This window comes from Schistocerca serialis, chromosome 4, assembly GCF_023864345.2.
Source record: "Schistocerca serialis cubense isolate TAMUIC-IGC-003099 chromosome 4, iqSchSeri2.2, whole genome shotgun sequence".
NCBI lineage: Eukaryota > Metazoa > Arthropoda > Insecta > Orthoptera > Acrididae > Schistocerca > Schistocerca serialis.
The window spans coordinates 702,272,236-702,295,359 of record NC_064641.1 but is presented as its reverse complement, the minus strand read 5'-3'; the positions used below and the strand labels follow the sequence as shown (position 1 = coordinate 702,295,359).

The following is a 23,124-nucleotide window of genomic DNA, read 5'->3' as shown; positions in this document are numbered from 1 at the left end:
TTAATGGTTGGAGGTTTAATTTTTGCTTTTATTTGTTTTGACGAAATTCACTAGAATGCTATTGCTTCTCAATGGGTGAAGATTTGGCAACAAAGACAAAAGGTTCTCCAGTTGTATGGCATGGAGGCAGAGTATGTAGTATGTTATGGCTGCGTAGAAATTGAGCTTAATCAAGTTACTATGTTTCAGGTGGGGGGGGGGGGGGTGGCCATATCCTTTACAGTGTTTGGTGATCTGTTTGGATTGGTACCTGGGCTGAGAAGTGTAGGCTGGCTATTCATGATTTCGTTACATTTACTTACGGTGATTTTTCTTTTGTTTCTTAGTGAATGTGCATGGCAGCTGATTTTGGTTGGAGAGTTTTTATTATTTTTTAAGAAGTATAATTTTCGTTTCGTTTCAGAAACTGATTTTAATGATTTTTTAGTTTATTTGATATTAGTTGCCATTACTAAGTTGGGTTTCCGAGAAGTTAGATTGGGCCATTATCTAGTTGTGAACTGAGATTTTGTGTGCTGCTTTTGCATCTAATATTGTGAACTTCGGCCAGTTTTTATTGCTTTACATACATTCTGTTGGTAGCAATTACTGAAAGTTTGATGCAATGTGTTACTTCAAAGCAAACTGTAAAAATTTGAAAATTGGCTGCAGTTTTTAAACAAAAAATGGTATGCTGACAGTTTTTTCCTGAATGTTTCTGAAAATGTTAGAACTGTCCAATTAAATTTTTGTAAGTTAATTTTATTTAATTTTATTGTTAAGTTAGAAAAAAATATTTTGGACAATTGCCCCTCTAGAAAAAACTGAAAAAATTGGAAAGTGATCTACGAATAATAGTTTCATCACACAAAAATCAGTTTTGAGAAATGAATGGCACTGGGGGAAAAAATTATATATCCTGGAGAGAAATGACAGTACTACCCAAGAGACATTAACAATTTAAGTACACATAACAATATCCAAATTGAACAAAAATTGCAATATATGAAACAAAATTACACTTGATAGAATATAGGGCAATTTGTACATGACATGGCATATGAACACTTTCTTACCTCTAGCATAACCAAACTGTCAGTGTAAGAAAATTTTTGTCTAATATTTAAGCCTTTTGTCAAAAGCCAATATTGTCAACACTTCACAAAATATTTTTTTGTATGAGAACCACTTTTTTTCCATCATCTTTTGAGGACTCATTGCTCAGAGAATAAGTATGGCTTGTTGCTGTGGTGATATCAACTTCACAGACTATGAGAGAAAGAAATATCATTATCAGGCTAATAGAAGGATGGGGATGGTTCATGAGGATGCATAAACCTTACTGTAACATCTCCTTTGCAGTTCACCTTCTCAACAATTCCCAAATACCAAGAAGAGTCATATGTACGTTAAACAAAGCAGTTGGGCTGCACAGTGCATTCTAGCATTTGTGGCGGAAGTGCATCTGAGAAATCATGCACTATACTAAAATCCATACCACAGCTCAGCCTTTTTGCTCCAATCTTGGTTGGTGATACTGGTACATTGTGATGCCAAGATCGCTTCCAGAAATTGTTTTTGCACTTGGGAATTGCCGAAAAAGATGTCTGACGTGTACCATTTCAGCTTTTGAAACAAAGAGAACTGAAATGCTTTGCTGGTTCCCATGACAGAATTCAAATACCTGTGAACCTGGAAGTATTTGATCTTTATAAACTCTTTGCAAACGTGTTCTTGTGACAAGTCTTAACAGTGCCACCAATACCATCACAGGGGGATTTGCCATGGCGGGTAGCAAAAAAGGACCAGCTGCACTTTATATTGAAGTCTTGTTCATCGTAGCAGATATTTCTGAAATTCTTAAAATTTTTATATTGTGCAACACAATGTACGCAAGATGAATTTCTGGAAATTCACACTTAAAAAATTCGGTACTGTCTTGAGTCTGGTACACCAAGGCAGCAACATGTTCTAGATCATCAGACACAATAAAAATACTTTTGTATAAATGTATAAAAATCATTTTGTGTGTATGTTTGTGTTAGTTTGTGTGTCTATCAACCTGCCAGTGCTTTCGTTTGGTAAGTCACATCATCTTTGTGTGTGTGTGTGTGTGTGTGTGTGTGTGTGTGTGTGTGTGTGTGTATAATCAAAGATGATGAGACTTACCAAACAACAGCACTGGCAGGTCGATAGACACACAAAATTCTAGCTTTCGCAACCAACGGCTGCTTCGTCAAGAAGGAGGGAAGGAGAGGGAAACACGAAAGGATGTGGGTTTTAAGGGAGAGGGTAAGGAGTCATTCCAATCCCGGGAGTGGAAAGACTTACCTTAGGGGGGAAAAAAGGACAGGTATACACTCGCGCACACACACCCATATCCAACCGCACATACACAGACACAAGCAGACATTTATAAAGGCAAAGAGTTTCGGCAGAGATGTCAGTCGAGGCAGAAGTACAGAGGCAAAGATGTTGAAAGACAGGTGAGGTATGAGCGGCGGCAACTTAAAATTAGCGGAGGTTGAGGCCTGGCGGATAACGAGAAGAAAGGATATACTGAAGGGCAAGTTACCATCTCTGGAGTTCTGACAGGTTGGTGTGTGTGTGTATATATATATGTGCAGAGTGCAGCTGCCATTGTTTCAATGGTACCCCTGTACCTACTTTGAAAAACAAAATTGAGATTTTCACTAATCCATTAAAATCAACACTGATCCTCGAGTGTTTCCGTCTTGATTTTCAGATAATCAGATTGGTTGAGGAATAGCAGTGTGGAGTAAGTTTTTCAATTTTCTTAGTGTGTCAGTATTCTGAGAAAGAAGTGATTTGAACACACAGTCATTCTATCAGTTGATAACCATTGACTGTACTGAACCACCTCATTGGGATCATAGTCATAGTGGTTTGAAGCAATGAACTAGTGGGGCATTTTTCACACAGACGAAGCATACAGGCTTGGTTATTCATGTCACATGTTATGTTTCTTTAGTAGAAATGGAATTTAAAAGCACTTCAACTTTTTGGTGGTAAATGTGTTCTTGTTGATCCTGCAAGTACACACTGTTTTGGACAAAGAGAAGCAAATGTTGAGAATCCAACTTTGTATTCAGGATGCTTTTTTTATAGAGAGAATACAGTTCATTTAAATTGCTTCAAACAAAATGCTTTTGTTCATAGGTATTTTGCTGGTCTCACTTCGTCTTTTTTCCCCCGGATTATTCTTGTGTTTTTGTCATCCATGTAAACACTTTTTTTGCACTGTATCATGTGGCAGTGTCTTTCCTCTTTTCTGCTCAGTCAGTGATAATATACCCTTCTCCATTATAAGAGCTCTTGCTTGTTCTACCAAATATTCAGAAACCTGAAATTTGGAATTGACTTTGTTGAGATCAAGTTGACTGCACAAAAGTAATTGAATTTCTTCATGATTATTTGCATATTAAGTTTCCTGTTTGATGTTGTCTGTGAGTTTATGATGATGTTCTGCCTTTTCTTCCAGTTCTGTTAAATCACTGTCAGGGATAGTGCTTGCATCAGCAGCCAGCTCAATTCATGTATGTGAAATTTTAGTTTTCAGAGCCCCAGCTGCTGGTTCCAATTTTTGTTTGGCTGCTGCATACCATGCCGAGCAACTAAATGCAGCTTTGCAGGAGATACTCCTAAGCTAGTATTGAGCACAGATTTTTCAGGAGTCTGCGCCTTCACATTTGTCATTTATATAGTCTGTTGCTGAGTCGTCACTTCCTTGTTTTTCACTAATAAGTTGGGCTCATTTTCTCCCGAAGTATAATGCTAAAGCCTCTCATTTTGAAGGTCTTTGCCTTTTCTAAACCAATTTCACGAATTCCAGATGAAACAGATTGTTTATGGCGCTTGAAGGGATCACAGCAAATTTTCTTATGTAGAGGGAATCTGGAAAGGTGCCTGTATTTTTGTTTTTCACACACACACACACACACACACACACACACACACACACACACACACCAACACAACACAACACTTAAATCGTAGTATGAATGACTGTTGCTTCACCATAACAAAAACCCTTGTTCTTCACTGGTCAGTTCATTGACACAGGGCATTAACATATATATCTTGCCGATACTGTCCAAGAAAACACTACCTACTTGTACTTTCCATACTGCTTCAGTCATAGAACCAAAATTTTCTGTAAATAATTCAAAAGATGATTGGTTAATTAAATAATGAAAAATCATTCTGTCCCATTGTTTCATTACAAAAGTATTTCACATTATTATTGTAACATCAGGGGACTTAATTTTGTTTTGGAATGAGTAGTTAAAACTGCAACAATTGAATTTTTAACCAATAATTGACTGTGTACACAACTCAGTACAAGAGCTCAGAACTGCATGCTCAGTGAACACACGACTCAAAACAAAGGAACTGGATGATGCAATACATGTAGTGGCAATAAAATAGTGTTCTCAGATATGATTTGCTCCTTGGGAAATCCAGTGTAGCCAACTTCAGCAATTTAGTGGTGACATGGTAGTCGTGTATTAGCAACTTCAGTATTTCTTTTACAATAACATTTCTACAAATTGATTCTTTTTGTGTGACATAATGGAATATTTATAATAAGTATGTAAATTTTTCAAAGGTATCTGAGGGGGCAATACCTTAAAAAATTAAAATGTCCTTGCATGGATTTTGTTTAAAAGAAATTATTTGCAATTTTTTCTGAGATGTAGATGATTGATATTCACTACAAGAAGCATGACTATAAAAATATAAACCTTCATCTTTAAGTTAAAAAAAATCAAGCTTCCAAACTATTGCATTCTTAAATTATAAAGGATCTTGTCTATGAAACCCTGAATTCCTGACTGTACAACTTCTTTTTTAACATAGGTGAAAAAGTAATTGACCTACAACATTTGTTTTGGAAATGTGAATATATCTAGGTAAACTTCCATTACCCAAAAATTTCAAGGATTTGCATGACTGTGTGTCATTTCCTAAAAGTTCTGGGTGATGTGATGTAGAATGATCCCTAACTGTTGTGGTTAGTGAGGCTTTTGATGAATTGAAAAGAGGATTTTGATCTTGCAGAGTTTGTTCTAGCCATAAAAGTGAAGTTACGGATATCGACTTTTGGAGCAAGTTGCTGTAATGTACTCTTCATTTGAACTATTTAGTTAAAGTGAAATTTCCATTACCAATGTTGTGTAATGACAGTTTATTGGATTTTTGACCAAGTTTTGTTCAGTTATGTTAGGAATGTCATTTTGTTTGTCCCAGTCAAATCCCACTGATTCCCCCGTGGCCTTCCTGTAGTTCCATGTTATTTTTCGAATTATTTTGGTTATAGTTTGTATAGCTGGTTTGTTTTTGTCTGTTTGCTTTTGTCTGTTTGCTTCTTAAATGAATGATGTGGTAGCCAGATTGTATAAGGCTGAAATGACGGTGTCCAGTATTTTGATAATGTCACTGGTCAAAGCTGACAAACCAGTATCAGATGCTTGTTATTCCAAACAGCTGGTATACTCCCCATTTTGAGGATGTGGCCCTGGTAAACTACCAATAACAATCATGTTTTTCAAAGAGCTTGTACACCTCTGGAAAAGAATGAAGCAACTGCAAGGTTCTTGCTATGGGTTTGACCTCTAGGCAACCAAGCCAACCAGAATAGTAGAATTATTTGTAGTGTGTGTCTTAGATTTACCCAAAACTGTCATATCATGACTTCAGTGACGTACTGTAGCAGAATGTTGTAATTCGATATTTCACAAAATCCAAAGAACTTCTGGTCGTATGTAAAGGCTGTTAAAGTGGCACCAAAGTCCTTAGGGAATGAGACAGGAACTGAAACTGAGGGTAGCAAAGAAAAAACTGAAATACTTTACTTAGTTTTCAAATGTTCCTTTACAAAGGAAATCCCAAGAGAATTGCCCTAATTTAATTCTCATACCACTGAAAAGATGAATGAAATCGGTATTAGTGTCAGTGGTGTTGAGAAACGCTGAAATCATTGAAATTCAACAAAACTTGAGGCCATGATGGAATCCCTGTCAGATTCTATACTGAATTTGCAAGTGAGTTAGCCCCTCTTCTAACTATAATCTATTATAGAACCCTTGAACAAAAACTGTGCCCAGTTCTTGGAAAAAAGCACAGGTCACATCCGTCTACAAGAAGGGTAGTGGAAGTGACCCACAAAACAACTGTCCAATATCCTTAACATTGATTTGTTGGAGGATCTTAGAACATATTCTGGGCTCAAACACCATGAGGTATCTCCTCAATGCCAACTAGCTTGGATTTTGAAAACATTGTGTGAAACCCATCTCAGGCAACCAGGTAGATACATCTTGATTTCTGAAAAGCATTTTATCAGTACTGCACCTACACTTACTGCCCAAAGTACAATCATATGGGGTATCAAGTGAAATTTGTGACTGGATTGAGGATCCTTTGGTAAGGAGGACACAGCATGTTATTTTGACTGAAGAGTAATCGTCAGATGAGAAGTAACTTCGGGTGTGCCTCATGGAAGTGTTGGAACCCTTGCTGTTCGTCATATACATGATGGTGCAGACAATATTAATTGTAAAATCAGGCTTTTTGCAGATGATGCCGTTAGTAATGAAGTATCATCAGGTAGAAGTTGCATAAATATTCAGTCAGATCTACAATATCAGTGAGTTGCTGTTGGATTTGGCCAACTCGTACAGATGTGTGGGTGCAACACTTTGTAGGGATATGACATGGAATGCACATAGATTCAGTCGTGGGCACAGTAAGTGTGGTTTGTTGGTAGGATAGTGGAAAGTGCAATCAGCATACTAGAGAGATTGCTTACTAATCACTCGTGTGATCGGTTCTACAATATAGCTTAAGTGTATGGGACCTGCATACAGAGGACAGCATGAATGGTCACAGGTTTGTTTAAACCATTGGAAAGAGTCACAAAGATACTGCAGGAACTGAACTGGCAGACTTTGAAGACAGGCATAAACTGTTCCGACAAAGTCTTAACAAAGTTTCAAGAAGTAGCTTTAAATGTTCACTCTAGGGGTATACTACAGCTCCCTACATATCACTGACAGGGATTGTGAGGATAAGATTAGAGTAATTACTGCACACACAGTGGCATTCAGTCAGTCGTTCTTCCCACACTCGAATGGAACAGTAAGAAATCCTAACAACTGGTACAGTGGGGTGTACCTCTGCCAAGCTCCTCACGGTGGTATGCAGAGTGTATTTTGTCATGAATAAAGGGAATTATGTTGTCCTGTATAACTTGACATGAAACATTAATATCCAGTTGTGTGAAGGATAGCGGAGGATGTCTTAAATTGTGTGAGGGAATTTATATTGTAATTGATAAAGCTAGCCTATAGCAGTCGCACTTACCAGAGGAAGCAACTTACCACAATAATTAGAAAACTGACTACTGGTGTAGCAAAACTGGGAAGAATGATTGGGGAAGTATTCATGAATTAACACATTCGACATTCTCATATATGTAAGATTTAAGTTTTATCTGAATTATTTTATTAGGGCATACCATCTATTAGGTGTACTGTAATGTTCTTGTGCAACCCAACCCTATGTCAAATGTGAGATCAATATAGTTTTCTGAATTGTGATGGATTTAAGATAAAGAAATATATTTTGGTTTGGTTGGCACAGCATATGAAGAGTGGAAATGGAAAGCATTCTGAGTGCCTTTTTTTCCCCACAGAATGCATTTTCAGTGCCACTGTGTTTTTTGTACACTGTTGTACATCCCTGGAGTTTGATGTAGGTGCCAAATCGTGGAGAAAGTCCATCAGACATTGTATAGTGTGGCACAGTTAAAAGTAGCCTTCCCTTTGAATGCAAATGCAATATTTAGACTTGCAAAATAAACAACTATGACAATGGGTGGTTTTATACAATAATTGTTAGTGTTCTTCTGTCAGCAGTTCAGTTTATTTCATCATTCTGTAAGTTAGACATTTCTCTTTGTGGTGTGCAAAATGACTCTCGTGTTAGAAGAAATAATTGAAATTGTGAAAGCATATGTGAAAACAGGTTGTTAAGGAAACTCGCGAAATTTTTGCTCAACTACGGAACTCCGGCAGAATGAACAACCTCAAATAATTCCTTCAGTTAGCACACCAGAAGTTTTTGCAGACATTTGCCAAAGACGTATTCAGAGCCCAAGGAAGTCTACATGTAAATTGGCCGAACAGATGGGTATAAGGAAGAGGAGTTCCCAGCGGATATTGAAAAGTCTTTTTACAAGAGGATGACAAACATGTAGAGTACTGGACATGGCTTTTGAATAATGTTAATGGTAGTTTATTAGCTGCTTCTCATTACAACATGAAGCACAGTTTTATCTTTCTGATCATGTGAATTCACAGAACATGGTCACTTTCAACCTCTTGCATAAATATATTTTTCATTGTAAATAAATAAGTCCATTCCAGCTCTTCATTTCTGTAATTTCACTGCATTTCGTTTATACTTAAAGACTACTTCTATCTGTGCCACCCTGTATTAGCAGATGGCACATGATCTTTGTGCACCAAACCGTGCTTGCCTCGGAGACATGAGGGTGGTTTTTGTTGACTACTGTTGTACTAATAAAAACCAAATGCATGCTGTGTTGCTGGACTTATATTATTTTTATATTATCACAAATAGTCAAACATAATGTTTTAGTATTAACACCACTTGGATAAAAACTTTCCGCTGTTTTGTTGAAAACTGGTGTTTAGAGATTGATTCTTGCAAAGAAGAAAATGGCAACTGACCACTGTTTTCACACAGAGTGCTGTTACTCATATTGAAATGACAGGTTCATATTCTGACAACTGTTTACATTTATATTACAATATTTTTTTTACGTTAGTTATTGGAATAAAACCTACAACTAATCAAGACAATAAATGAGCATCCATGTACAGCTGTCGGAAGTCGAATGTCAGTACTTTACAAGAACCAACTCGTAAAACTTTCTTATTGGCACTTTGAACTGGTCAGTTTCCTGGTATGGCATTTAGAATGTTCTTAATAAAGTATTTACTTTGTAGTTTCTTACTTTTTGTGATGATGGGGTGAGCAGCATAGTTAAATGATATCAAGAATACAAATGATTACAAATCATTAATGTGCAAACAATATACATGTAATTTTTTTCTTCCGGCATGTCAGATTTTGAACTAAAAACATTTTCCATTTCCACTCTTTGTATGTTTATAGTCCATTGCTTCTTTTATTAAACATTATGAAGTCATTATACTGAATATTTGAAAAAGGATGTGTACTTATTAAAACAAAACACTTTCTTTGTGCAGAATACGGAGGCTATGGGGGTGGTGGCTCATACGGTGGCTACACACAGGCTGCCCCTCCACCTGCCGCAGGTGGAGGTAATGCTCCAGGCTACCAACCTCCTGGGCAAGGTTACGACCAGGGTGCATACGGCAATCAAGGATCTTGGGGTGGTGGGGGTGGTGGTGGGGGAGGGGGAGGGGGAGGTGGTCAGCAGCAAGGTTATGGAAATTACGGATCAGGTAAGCCAAGATTACTAAAATTTATGTATCAATACTGGTTATATTATTTGTACTGTACTTAAGGGTAGTAGTTACTGTAATTAAGACTATACCGTTTTGTAGTTGTCTTTGGATTGTTAGGCATAGGTTGAAAAGGTTGTGTAGAAATCTTTTTAGTGGAGTTTCATTGGCCATCAAAAACATATAGACTGCTGAAGGTGAACAGCTAGTAAATAATACAAAACATCATTGTGATAACTGATGTATAATGTATAGATTGAAACTTTCATGGGGGTTCAGAAACATCATATATTTAATCAGACTTACCAAGTGAAGTTAGAAAGGTGTTCTAGAATTGCTGATAAAGGAAATCAGTGATGAAGCCAGCATATGGCTATAGTTGAGATGCTATAAGACACGGTGTACACAACCCGGGAGATCTGGGAAAAACCCGGGAATATTTTAGAATTCCGGGAATTTTTCATTTTAGTTTTTGGTTAAATTTTTGTGACTGACTGGTAAAAATCAATACTCTAACAAAGAATATTACTGTATCTCGCTACTGCTGAATAATACTGCAGCAATAAAACATGAACAAGAGAAAAAAAGGGAAATAAAACTTAATTTGCAGAGGAAATGCACCATATACAAGAATAAAACACAGTGCTCATACAAGCATCTGCCAACAGAAAAATGTGTCAAAGGCTTTAGGAAGACTATGCAATGTTTCATAAAAACAAATTGTGTCTTATGAGTGTGACGTCGCAACTGTTTGCATTACATTCGTTCGAGCGGTTGTGAGCGAGTTTACGCGCATGCAGATGAGTCGCATATGAGTGGTACCTTCTCCCGCTTCTGGCTAGATTCACGTATCTGCAACAGGCCCGGAACAAGGGGGTGGGGGCAAACTGGGGTATCTGTCCCGAGCGGCAGTTTCATGGGGGAGGGGGGGGGGGGGTGCCAAATTCATATTATTGAGGAAAAAGACATTGTTTCACAGTGCCTAGCATCCAGTGCACATTGGTCTGTCAATTACTCGTATGATTTTTATCGCATCCCTGTTAGTGTTTGAAATTTTTGATCAAATTCTAAGTGGATTTCTGAATGAATCATAAGTTGATTTTTGAATGCACGCATAGTGTACACAATGTGTCTGCCAGGGGAATCCCCGTCGCATCTAGAAATAAACTTTCCTGCAGACTGAAGGGGACGGGTCTATAAGAGCTGAGCAAATAAAGCTGAAAGGATGAATGACAATCGCTGTTTATGTGGTTGACTGGGTTTGCAAATGATCTGTGTTATAATTATTAGTAAATTCCATAGTTTCAGACTAGCAGAGTGGAAATAAACGACTAACAGGAATAACAGCAACAAAGATTACGTATTGCCTTCTCCGTGTATTCAAGAAAATGAAACTTTGACAGAAAATTTTTGGCCTGTCCGCTACACTACTAAGGGCCAGTTACACAGTTCCCGGCTGGCAGCCGCTAAAGTTCTATTCTGGGAGTAGCGCGGAAAATGCGTTGTACAAACAGGTAATAACGCCTAAGCGGAGAATAAATGCGGGATAACTGAACCGGTGATTGTGGCAGCGTTAGTTATGTTAACGAGAGAATAAGTTTTGACACTGACAGGAATAGTTACAGAATTAGTGACGACAAGATTGTTTGTTAGAACGAGGAAGGAGGAGAAACGGGGACTCTCGCAAATTACGGAAGAATACAATGGTTCCAAATTTATATAAAAATTTTGTACTACTACTTTTTGGTTTCATGCTCCAGAAGCTAGAAAGTATGAATGAAATGTGAAACTATTTCCTAACATAAAACTTTTTGCTTGTAGGAGGCCCAATAGGCATTTGATATTGACGCTTCGTGAATTATGTTCTGTCGTGTTATAAAAATGACCATTTGTACCAAAACAGTCTCGTTTATTTGGTGTGTTTAACAATTGGTGCAACATTAGGCAGGCAAGCAGACCGAGAAACCACACCAGTCTTGGGTACTATTTGTATTAACAGCTTTTGTAGTATTAGAGAATAACATTTCGTTTTTTCATGTAGCAAAATGTTGACAAACTTTGAGGTAATAGATCCTTTCCCAGAAAGGAAAGTACGTCATATAAAGCTGTGGCAAGATTAGAGAGGAAGAAAAGCTAGGACTTAAGGATTAAAGAAATGTATACTGTCTTGTTTGTCTCTTGTCTTTAATCTTTTTGTGTATCCTATATTTAATTTTATGTCACACACAACCGCAAGTTATTAGCTAATAGGCAGTAAAGACTGCAGATTCTCTGAAGAGTTCTTGTTATGCCGGTTACAAATAATCGCATCCAGTACTAATTGCGAGATTTTTTAAAGAGGGGCAGGATGTCTAACCGGCCAACTGGGAGCAGGAGAGGCACCACAGGACATTTAAATTTCCACTGGCCTGAATATAGTTTGATGGCACCCATTACAGAATATTAAACCTTTAAATTCCAGAGAGCGAAATACAGAGATGTGCAATGGAAGAATTCTGTGTGAAGAGGCATGGCACTGCACTTTGTCACACTTAAGACCAAAGAAAATGTCTTATATTCCCTCGAACATATGTTTTGTGTATCAGACTCTTCAGAAAGACGTGCACTACAAATGAAGATATTTTTGAAAAGTCGATTTTTTAAATTTTTGGCATCCTACCTCAAACGTTCGAGGGAGGGGGAGCGCCACTACCTAATACTGCCATGGTTCGGAAATATCGTTGATCCGGACCTGATGCACAGAGCAGTCTGAGTTGTAGTGGGGAGGTGGCAGTCTCCATGTGACCCGTGTTGACGTTAAGTGATTTTGCCGTTTCCACTTTGTTTATTGCTCTCTCATCAAATGGAAACAAAACGGATTTCTGTGGTCAGGAGCTATCAAGTGAATTAAGATACATTCACATAATTACGGAAGGCTAAAATATGTTACTAGTTTCAGATTTTATTTTGTTTCTACCTTTCTGGCAGACAAGCGTTAATTGCATTGCAGAACAATGAAGTTATTTTTGTCAGTTTGTTAAATAAATTTGACTTTCATTAATCTTTTCTGCTGAGGTAATCAATTTATTTGAAAAGAAGTGCTTAATTACACACTATTGGCTAGTTTCAACTGTTCACTGCATTTAAAGTTCACGTTTTCATCTTCTAGCATGTATGCCATCATGCCATAATAAAGAACCAAACATGAGATCATACGGTACTGGTACCCCAAGAAAATTTATGTCTGAATCTGGACATACGAATGTGCACTTTAAGCTGAATTATGCATTTTAGTACGGTTCATAAAGTTCCCATGCTCTTGGGGTATCCTCTAATGTCTTGTTTCTTTTATGACATAATGTAAGATCTTTTAATGTTTTACACGTATGAACGTATAGGCTTCCTGCGCCATCGTAGCTGCGCAAGTGCGGTGACGCCTGTCATTTGGCGCAACTGCTGAAACGAATCTATTTGTAACAGGTTGTGGGAAAATATTCTGAATTGTTTGAAAAGTGTTACTTTAATTGAAAGTAAATTTCCTTTTACACAAGATGAACTACTCTGTGCGCGAATGTCCAGTGAATTTCATAAATCAGTGTGTTTGACTCTCATTCAAAAATCAAATCTTTGAGGACGACCATTTAGAATATTTTCGAGCCCAGTAGATAAAATTTATGTCGTTGCTAAAAAATTTACTGGCACATTTGTGTGATGTATCTTAAAGGGTATCACGCGCAAAAAAGATCAACATTATATGTGGAATCTTAACTTCTCTTCCAGCTTATTAACCTTAAAGACCAGTATTATATATGAATGCTATGTATATTAATTTAAACCATTAACTTTTCGTATTTGTATGTTCGCGCTGCTTAAGAGTGATCTTACTATTGGCTGACCATATCACGTGTCCTGTGCTGTCATCAACTGGCGAGATCATGTGACATGAGCTATGACTGGTGTACAAAAGTGCATCATAATCTGGATTTCAATGCTTCGGAAAGTGACATGCATTGTTTGGTGGAATTAAAGTTTATACCTTCGTAATACGAACATATGTAGTTTACATGTTGCTGCACATCAAGGGTCTTAAAAAACACGTCTTGTCCCCCCTCCCATGCTTCGTTTTCTAAAGTGCCGGGAAATTCTACGTCGGTATATAAAACCATAAACATTCAAAGGATTGATGAGTTTCAGTGCCGAGGAATAACTTAACACTGAAAAGTGTATTTTCACCTGGGAGAAAGTGTATTTTTAACCGGGAAATCTGGGGATTTAAACAGTAGTTGTCTGCAGATACGTGAAAACACTGAGTTATTGCCATAGAGGTGTTTACAGAACCATGTTGCATTATTGGTTGAGGGAGCCATGCAAACGTACCGTGCCCAGCCTGCTGCAGGTGTCTGGTCAACTTAACATGAACTCGAGCATAGAAGCATGTCATAGGGCAGGGATTGTGAAGTTGTGCGTTTTTGGTTATGAGCTTCACAAAGAACATGGGGCACTTGGTTAAGACATCTCATTAATTGCTTATATACAGTCTCTCAATATATTAGGTAGGAAATAAAGGACCTACAAATTGGAGAATCCAGAGCACACCACACACAGTTGTTTGTTGTTCATTTTTGCCAGCATTATAGTGAGCTAGAAGCTTATGCAAGACTTTTATTCCACTCAGACAAAAGGGGATAATTGTCAGTACGACTGCCAGCCATTTATGATGACAATGTCCTGCATTGTATTCTCGACATCTCCACTCCTAAATTGGAGTGGAGTGATTGGGCCGTGTTTCAACTCCAGTTACAGCATGATCTAAGAAACCTTCCTTCCATTAGCAAAGTAATTCCATAGAAACCCTTGCCATACAGGATTGTATGGAATCAGTGCTGTAGGATTTTAACCAATGTTTCTCCCCTAATGACAATCTGCACATGCTTACTCCTGTAACTAGGTAGCAGGTAAGTGATTATGTTGGTGGTAATCATTAAAGTGTGGAACAAGTTGAGTTGCAGATTGGTACAGCAGAAAGACTGTCAAACATAGCCTTTCACCCAAAGAGGCCTTAATCAGAATTGGACAACATACACATACACACTCACACAAATACAACTCACTCATACAACAGAGTCTGGTTGCTGAGGCCACAGTGTCTGTTGTTGTGGGAGGGGGGGGGGGGGCTATGCTTCTGATGAAAGGCTTGTTGACCGAAAGCTTATTTGTTTGTTCCACAGTCTTTTTTTTTTTTTTTTTTTTTGTACATATCTGCCACTCAACATCTCCGCTATATGGTGAGAAGCAATCTATTCTTTTCATAATATTGTAATTCAATCCTTGATTTTTCTTAGTGTGGAATAAGGTTGCACAAATCTTAAGATTTCTTTAAAATGAACGTGACATCCTACTAGCTATTTACAGTTAACTGACATCTTTATCCCACCTGGTTACTTTTTTGGCAGGGTGTAACTGATTTTAAGAGTATTCATGATGTCTGTGTAATTTTTATATCCCTGGGCAATCTGCATGTGCTTTGCTATGAGCAAAGGATAATTGAGAAATGTGGTTTGCATTGTTTGCTGCTCTTTCCTAATTTACACAAATACGGCAAAATTTCTGACAGTTGAAAATTGTAAAAAATTCTACATCTGCATATGTACGCTGCAGCCACTGCATAGTGTGTGTTTGAGGGTACCTTGTATCACTGTATTTATTTCCTTTTCTGTTTCACCAACAAATGGAGCAAGTAAATAAGACTATCCATATGCCTCTTTATGAGCTCTAATTTCTCTTATCTTTGAGGTCCTTGTGTGAAATATGTAGAATCATTCTGAACTGGCTACAAATACTGGTCTTTAAATTTTCTCAATTGTGCTTAGCAAAAAGAAGCCATCTTCCCTCCAGGGATTTCCATTTGAATTTACAAAGCTTCTCTGTAATACTTGTGTGCTGATCACACCTACCAGTGACAAATCCAGCATCCCACCTCTGAATTTCTTTGATCTCTTCCTTTAGTCGACCTGATAGGATCTCCTACACCTCTAGCAATACTCAATAATGGGTCACACTAGAGTTTTTTACACTGTCTCCTTTATAGATAAGCTAAATTTTTCTAAAATTCTTCCAATAAACCAAAGTCTGCTATTTGCATTACCTACTACCTTTCTTATGTGCTTCATTTCATAACACTTTGATACGTTACACCTAGATAATTAATGTGACTGTCAAGTAGCACAGTAGTAATGTTGTATTCTAACATTGCAAGAGTGTTTTTCCTACTCACCAACAATAACTTACATGTTGCTGCATTTAGAGCAAGCTGCCATTTGTCACACAAATTAGAAATTCTGTCAATCATCCTACAGTCCCTTAACGACAACATCTTCTCGTGCACCACAGTGTTGTCAGTGAACAGTTGCAAATTGCCACTTACCATGTCCATATCATTTATGTACACAGAGAGTAAGAATACCCCAATCACATTTCCATGGGGCAACGTGGCAATACCTTTGCATCTAATGAACTCGCTGTCAAGAACAACGTACAGGGTTCTATCACTTAAGAAGACTTCGAGCCACTCACTTATCTGGGAACAGGATTGATATTCTTGGACCTCGATTAACAATATTTGCGGTTACATACTCTCTGAATAAGACCATTAGAAACAACTGGCAGGTAGGTTTCTAATGATTCAAAATTCAGAGCGGTTATAATTAAAGAGCAGCTACTCACAGAGGTCCAGTGTGGGCTATAATTATTGAATGGCAGCAAAACTTGGTAGATATACTGTTTGGGTAAGGTGGAACTGATTCATGTTGGAAAACAATTAGTTCCAGTTTTGGCCTCCAGGTGCAAATCCGGCACTGTGAATGTGAGAGAGGTGTATAGAAAAGTTTCCATACCTAGTTGATTAGGAATGTGATGAGGGCAGAATAGGTCAAACAAGTGAGAAAGGCATAATGTTAATTTTATTATTAACTGGCACCTACACAATTTGTTCAGTATGATCACTGGAGACATTGATGACATACTGCATCCACAAAACAAATGTGATGAACAATGCCTGAGATGCATCTGGTGGTCAAAATTTGAACTAATTTTTTCCATTGGATACGGGTTCCCCATGAATGTGTTAGCATATCTACAGTCTTGCTGTCATACAATACTTACAACCCACATAGGAGCTCCGTGAGTAGCTGCACATTAATTATAACTACCTGGTACGATACAGGGTTGATGTGGCAGATATGATGCTGTACAGTCAGCAGACCCAATTTTGTCATCACATTGGCATACAAGATATGGAAATAGCTGCCTCAATGAACTAGTGCGTTGCAAATACTTACCACATGAAATCTTTAGACTCGTTGTTTGCTGAATGGGTTTAATATTTAACAAAAGTGGTTGCTACTCTGTACTGGTATGGAGGTGTTGTCTCTTACCTGTTTGCAGAATAAGACAATAATTTAATTAGGGTAAACATTCATGGGTAGAATCTCATGTTTCTATTAATTGCTGCAGATGAAATGTAAAAGTTTTCTGGTGCTTGTACACCAATAAAGTCATATGGTGACATGTAGTGCATGGAGTTCATTAGATTATAACTCATTCAAATGCTCTGAAGGTGGCTATATGTAGCACAAAATCTGGATATGCGAGAATAATGAAAAACCAGTGTGATTGCAACTTACTGCTGTATACCTGTCCTTTAGAATAATATACAGACACGGTGGACAAAGGGTTTCACATGGAGTCAGAGTTGGTGCTGCAAAACACTGCTAGACATGAAACCAGTTGCTGAAAATAAATATTTGCTGTTCCTCAGATCTTAAATCTTTGTAAGGACATTGCTGTGTGAGGAAACTTTACAAACCTGCTACCTCTGAACATTTTTTATTTGCCCACTGTATTACATGGCCTTCACTTCCACTTTCAGATGCTAAAAATTTTATCTTATGATGATATTAATGTAAACATCTGTATTGCCTTCACTTTACTTGTAGCATACAACATATATGAAGTGACAGAATTCATAACAATACGTTTTGAAACTGATATTATTGGTTCCACAGTAAATAATATGAGGTGATTAATGTTGCAGGATGTTTGGTTATGTCAGATCAGCTGAACTTAACCAATACCCAGATGTCCCGTAATGTAATGATGTCGTGTGAAGTCATATGTGTGAATACAGAAAGACAATAAAATGTGAATAATATTTCTTTTGTGTTTGTATTACTTTTTGAAATATAGTTTGTGCTGACAGACTATATAGCATATCCCGAAGTCTAGGTTAGGTTGCGAAATGGCTATTTGCTTGGAAGTTGGCGAAACCAATGAATTTGGTGTGGCAACTTTGAACTGTAGTACAGATGTCTGTAGAGATCTGTTAGGTTGAAAGATGGCTATGATTGTGAGTTGGTGAAACACTGTCAGAAGCTTCAGGTAATCCATCATTTCTGCAGTTGCTTTTGCATTAGCACATTTTTATTTTGTCCCTGTAAATGTTTCCACTGGTTGATTTGTGTGTCTTCAGTGCATTGTGTCTGCACTTTTTTTGGTGGGAGGAGGTGTTTGTTGGAGATTTGTGTTGTGCAGTTAGTATTGAGTTAAACTGTTTGAACCAGACACATTCCTGGTTTTCTGCATGTGTTAAGAAACAGATCGCTCCAGTGACCCCTTCCTCTGTTGCAAAAATTTTACTTCTTGGTAACTGCCTCAGTTCCTTGGCAGTGAAATTATTAGTCTTTGAACAATTAACTCCTCTGACAGAGGTGTGTTTCAGGATTCTCACCAGCTTTCAATTTACTTCCTGTTGCTGACATATTGGATTGAATGAAAACATTTTTAAAGTTGTGGCTGTTATGTGGGTTCTTCTGTTAATTAGGAGCAGTAATTCAGTTGCATGTTTCTTCCTGGAAGTTGATTCACTTTGTAATTTGATTCCACTTAGATAAAAGCTTAGCACAATTTTCATACAGCCAGATGGTGAGAACAGTTTGTAGCTTCTGCATCTGATGATGTTACAGGTGGCAGCTATCCGTCTTATGACCAATCAGGGGGATATGGTTCAGGACCGGCTTCCCAACCAGGCGGTGGAGGCAGTGGTGGAGGTGGTTACCAGCAAGGTGGCTATGGTTCACAGCCGCCCCCTTATGACAGTGCAGGAAGTGGAAGTGGAGGAGGAAGTGGTGGGGGTGTGCAGTATCCCAATTACAGCCAGCAGTCCAGTGGTTACAACCAGCCATCTGGTGGTGGAAGTGGTGGTTATGGTGGAAGTGGGGGCGGTGGCAGCAGTTACGGAGGTGGAGGTGGAAGTTATGGAGGAGGTAGGGCTAATCTCTGAACTTAAGTACATTTAATCACCTGTAAACTCCTCTTCAGGTGGATTTCGCTGTCACGTCTGCAGTAGTGCTGTGCTTTCTATATGCAAATACTAGATAATAATTAACTCTGAAACTGCCACTGTTAAATCCCATGAACCTATGTGATAATAGTGAATACCTACAAAACTCTGAACTTCGGGCAATGTTTTGCATACTCCTGCTACTGGCGTTTTTCTCTGTGTGAGGGTCGATGAAGTTATTGTATTGCAGTCCACAGGCTTTCAGCCTTGGCAGCAGCACAGGAAATCTTACTACAGAGCATAATTGCACAACAGTTGAAGAAAATTTTAATTGGTGTACATGGACCATCTCAGTTCTACTTTACCATATAGTGAAATAGGTTTTTGATGTATGGTAGGAAGAGGTACATTATAAAACATAGTATTGCATTTGACAGTGGTAGTTGCCTGGAAAATCTCAAGAAAAAACATTTTTATGTGGAAAGGTTGAAAATTTCAGCTGCTTCTTTAATGAAATAATAATGTCAGTGTTTCAAATTACTGAGAAATTCTCCGTTTTAGAACAGTTTGTAGAGAGGAGATAATGCAGTGGTCCTACTGTTAGTGTTTGCCTTTGACTTGCTTGCCAACCTCGAACATTTTGTTATAGTTGATGGGTTATTGTGCTGCCGTGCATGTCTCCCATGAGAGAGTAAGTTTGTGATTCCTCTGAAAGGGCTGAGCAAGTTTTCTTCCTCTGTCTATCCAACCCCAAGCTTGTACCCGATCTCAAATGATAAACCATGTACTTTTGTTGTTCCATTCATTATTGAGAGAGCAGTACATAAGCTGCAATATATCTCGCATCATCCATGTAGAAACAAATCTGGGGTCGTTGAGTCATTTAAGCTTTTATTCCATTGTACATATAGCTATATATGTTTTGTAGATCAACATTGAGAAATCTAGATTTGTGTTTTTTAATTTGCTAATTCCACTTCAAACGAGGACTTCACCAACTTCATTGTAATGTCATATTTCCAGAGAACAATGATGTTTGGAGCAAGATCTAGCACTGTGAAATGGCAGTTTGTGACATGTTTCTGCAGGGATTTGTCATTCAGTTAAGGTCATTAACACACTGGCAGGTTGGTCCAATGCAGTGATGGCTGGCAGTAGGATTGGATCTCTTAAATGTGACAGAGTGAAAAAGCTTACCACAGACATAATTGTTGATAAAACTGTGGATAAATTTGTACCTCCAAAGAAGTGTCTTACAGATACTTTGTTCTGCTAGTCTGAAAGACAGAAAATTGTTACTGTGAAATAAATTTCTCATAATCTAGCAATGTTAACTGCATGTTGCCAGTTTGTACTTTAGCTCCCATCAGTTTGTTTTGAGTATTGTGGTCCTGATATTATTCCCAAGTGTAGTTCTATCGGGAGGTTGGAGGATTCATATGTTATCCAAAGAGCAATTCTAATTACTTCGCATATCAAGAAGTTCAAAGAAGATGCAGATGGGCTTGAACCCAGTTTCAAGAGAAGAATAGTAGTCAGCTAGCTAGTGAACCTCTGTTTGAAAAGCTCTCTTTTATTCTGTTGGCGTGTTGTGCAGAAGTATTACAGTTATTTGTCTGGTACTCCTTTAGCTCTGTTTCTATACAACATGCTTACCTTGATTTTGAAAAATTTACTGGAATCAATTATGGAGCTTGAAATTTTAAAAATGCTGAGTCAATAATGCTTAGCTTTCAGAATTATTGTACTTTTACTCCTTGAAAGTTTGGTTACTTGGTGCTTGAAAGACATTGAGAGGATAAGGCATGGTAGTGAAATATTCAGTGTGACCATGGAAGCCTTCTGACCATGAAGAGCTGATGAAGTACTCTTTACAAAACTTAATGGGACATTGCCCTTTGACGTGGCTTTCAAATGCAGAACACAGTCTGCATCCAGCCTGATTGGGACTAATCCTGATTTGATACAGAAATATTTTATCAAGAAACCTATTTTAATTTTGTGGATGACCATTTCTAACATTGCATAGTTGATGCAGTCATTGCAGGTTCTTTAAACTTCTAACAGGTTCACAAATGACACATTGTAATTAAGGTTTTTGTTTCATTGGATCTTTGAAAGTTTATAATTTTATTGACCTCAAAACTTACATGTTCTTAAATAACATAGTTTGTTAAAACTTTTCAAAATGCCTTCAACTAACCAAATTAATATAGTAATATATGCAAAAATTACATACAGGTAAGTAATGAAACAGTCTTGATTGTGGAAAGTTACAAACAGCTTCAATATTCAGTGTAATAATGTATGGTTTTTCTCCTCTGCTTCTCGGTGTGGGTCACATTCCCTTATCAGTCCTGAGATATTAAAAGTTTGCATTCATCTTACTGCCCTTGGTATCTTTCAGAATTCTGCAATGTCTTCAGAAAGCATTTACGCTGTTACTCTATCTGCCGTTACTAAACTTTAAACACATTTCTATAATAGGTAGCATACTCCTCATGAATGCATTGTCATGGATTAGCCAATTCGTTTAGTGACTTAACTGATATTGAAACTGTAAATTTTTGTCTTGGGAATTCTTGAAAAAACTTTTTCAGGCGCTCCTCGCTTCTAGAAGCAGAATCTGGTGCCTTGATGAATCAGAAACAGTCGGTATTTCATTTTTACTTCCAGCTGATGAACCCATTTGTTGGCTAATTAAAGTTGTTGTGCCACCACTATGCTTGCTATCCTATAAGTTGTGAAAGTGCATATATTATTTTAGCCACCTTGTAAGCTCCTAAATCACGTGACCAGTTTGGCTTCAACTAAAATTTTCCCACAGGTATTCCATGTGGTTTAGCAGTTGCAAATGATCATTCTGTAACCATCTTGTGTGTTTATAATTGGGGATGGACGATTATGATCAACTTAATCAGTTGACTTTTGTGATTATTTAAACAAATCGACTAATCATGTTGATTGTTCCCTAATATTAGATTATTTGAGTACTTGTTATATGTTTTTATTTTTAGTTCTATTCAGCATTCCCTTAAATTATTTTTTGTGATAAAAAGATTTGTCCTACAAAGAATAGTGATGTTGTGACATCTATGTATTTACATAGACCTTTGTCATCTCCCAAAATATATCCATGCTGTAGTTGATTTCTTGATTGCCACGATTTTAGTTTAGCACATATCCACACACAATAAATTGAAAAGTGAACACAGTGATAAGGCTTGATTGCAGATGGAAGTTATACTGGATTGTAGACAGGTGGGGGGTAGAGGAAGAATGACATGGCCTCCATGTGGTGAGGGAACATGGAAAGAGGGAATATTTACTAACTTTTGTCCTGTGTTTGCAGTTCATGGGTCAAAGTAACTGATATTAACAGCAGTGGCATAATTTATGACAGAGGAAACAAGGCCTGGTAAAAGCATGTCATAGGGATGTTCATGTTCACACACACTTTGTTACATTATGTATTTCTGAATCAACATATACAAGACTTTGCCACTACTGTTAGATCACTGATGTTGGCAGCCATCATCACCGTGTGTTCAGATTTGTGTCGTTACACAATGATTACTAGGGATAGTTGGGATGTCTTCCCATAACCAGACTATAGACAACAAGGCTTTAAATCAAGAAAAGAAAAGGAAAGAAAACAGAAAGGTGGTGTAGTGGTTAGCACATTGTACTCTCATCTGGGAGGACGATGGTTCAGATGCACGTCCATCCATTCTGATGTAGGTTTTCCACGATTTCCCTAAATTGCTTCTGGAAAATGTCGGGATGGTTACTTTGAAAGGGCGTGGCAGACTTCCTTCTCTATCCTTCCCTAATCCAATGGGACCAATGACCTTGCTGTTTGGTCCCCTTCCCCAAATCAACAAACCAAAAAAAGAAAAAAAACTGAAATAATTAATTGTGAGGGTAATAGATTTCATAAATTCCTCTTGAAATAAATATTTGATAACTCGTAATAGATTACAAGGATAGTTGATTGCTCAATTAATTGCCAATCCCAAGTCGGAATATTGATGTATTTGTTGCCATTATGTAAGAGAACAGTGTTTAATCTGTCAAGAGAGCTATTGGAGCATAATTGTGTTAAGATTGTAGGGGAAACCTATTTCTTTGCATAAGTTTTCAATAATAACAGTAGTGGCACATCTAAACATGAAATAGGGACCTGTGGCTTAGTTCTGTGTAAAGAAATTGGGATTCTCATCCAGGAAGTTCCAGTTTTCAAAATACTTCCTAAGGCTTCCTTTTGAAAAGGAGAAAGGCTCTGGGTAG

At 37.7% G+C, this 23,124-nt stretch overlaps 1 protein-coding gene across 3 annotated transcripts in view; it reads left to right on the top strand.

Moving 5' to 3' along the window:
• Positions 1–23,124, top strand: part of LOC126473212 (RNA-binding protein cabeza) — a 76,751-nt gene that overhangs the window by 12,648 nt on the left and 40,979 nt on the right. For all 3 annotated transcript variants that reach the window (XM_050100122.1, XM_050100121.1, XM_050100120.1), the window contains exons 2-3: positions 9,300–9,518; positions 18,518–18,817. In XM_050100122.1, the coding sequence (XP_049956079.1) occupies positions 9,312–9,518; positions 18,518–18,817 (507 nt within the window). In that variant the 5' untranslated portion in view covers positions 9,300–9,311. The remainder of the gene's footprint in view (positions 1–9,299; positions 9,519–18,517; positions 18,818–23,124) is intronic.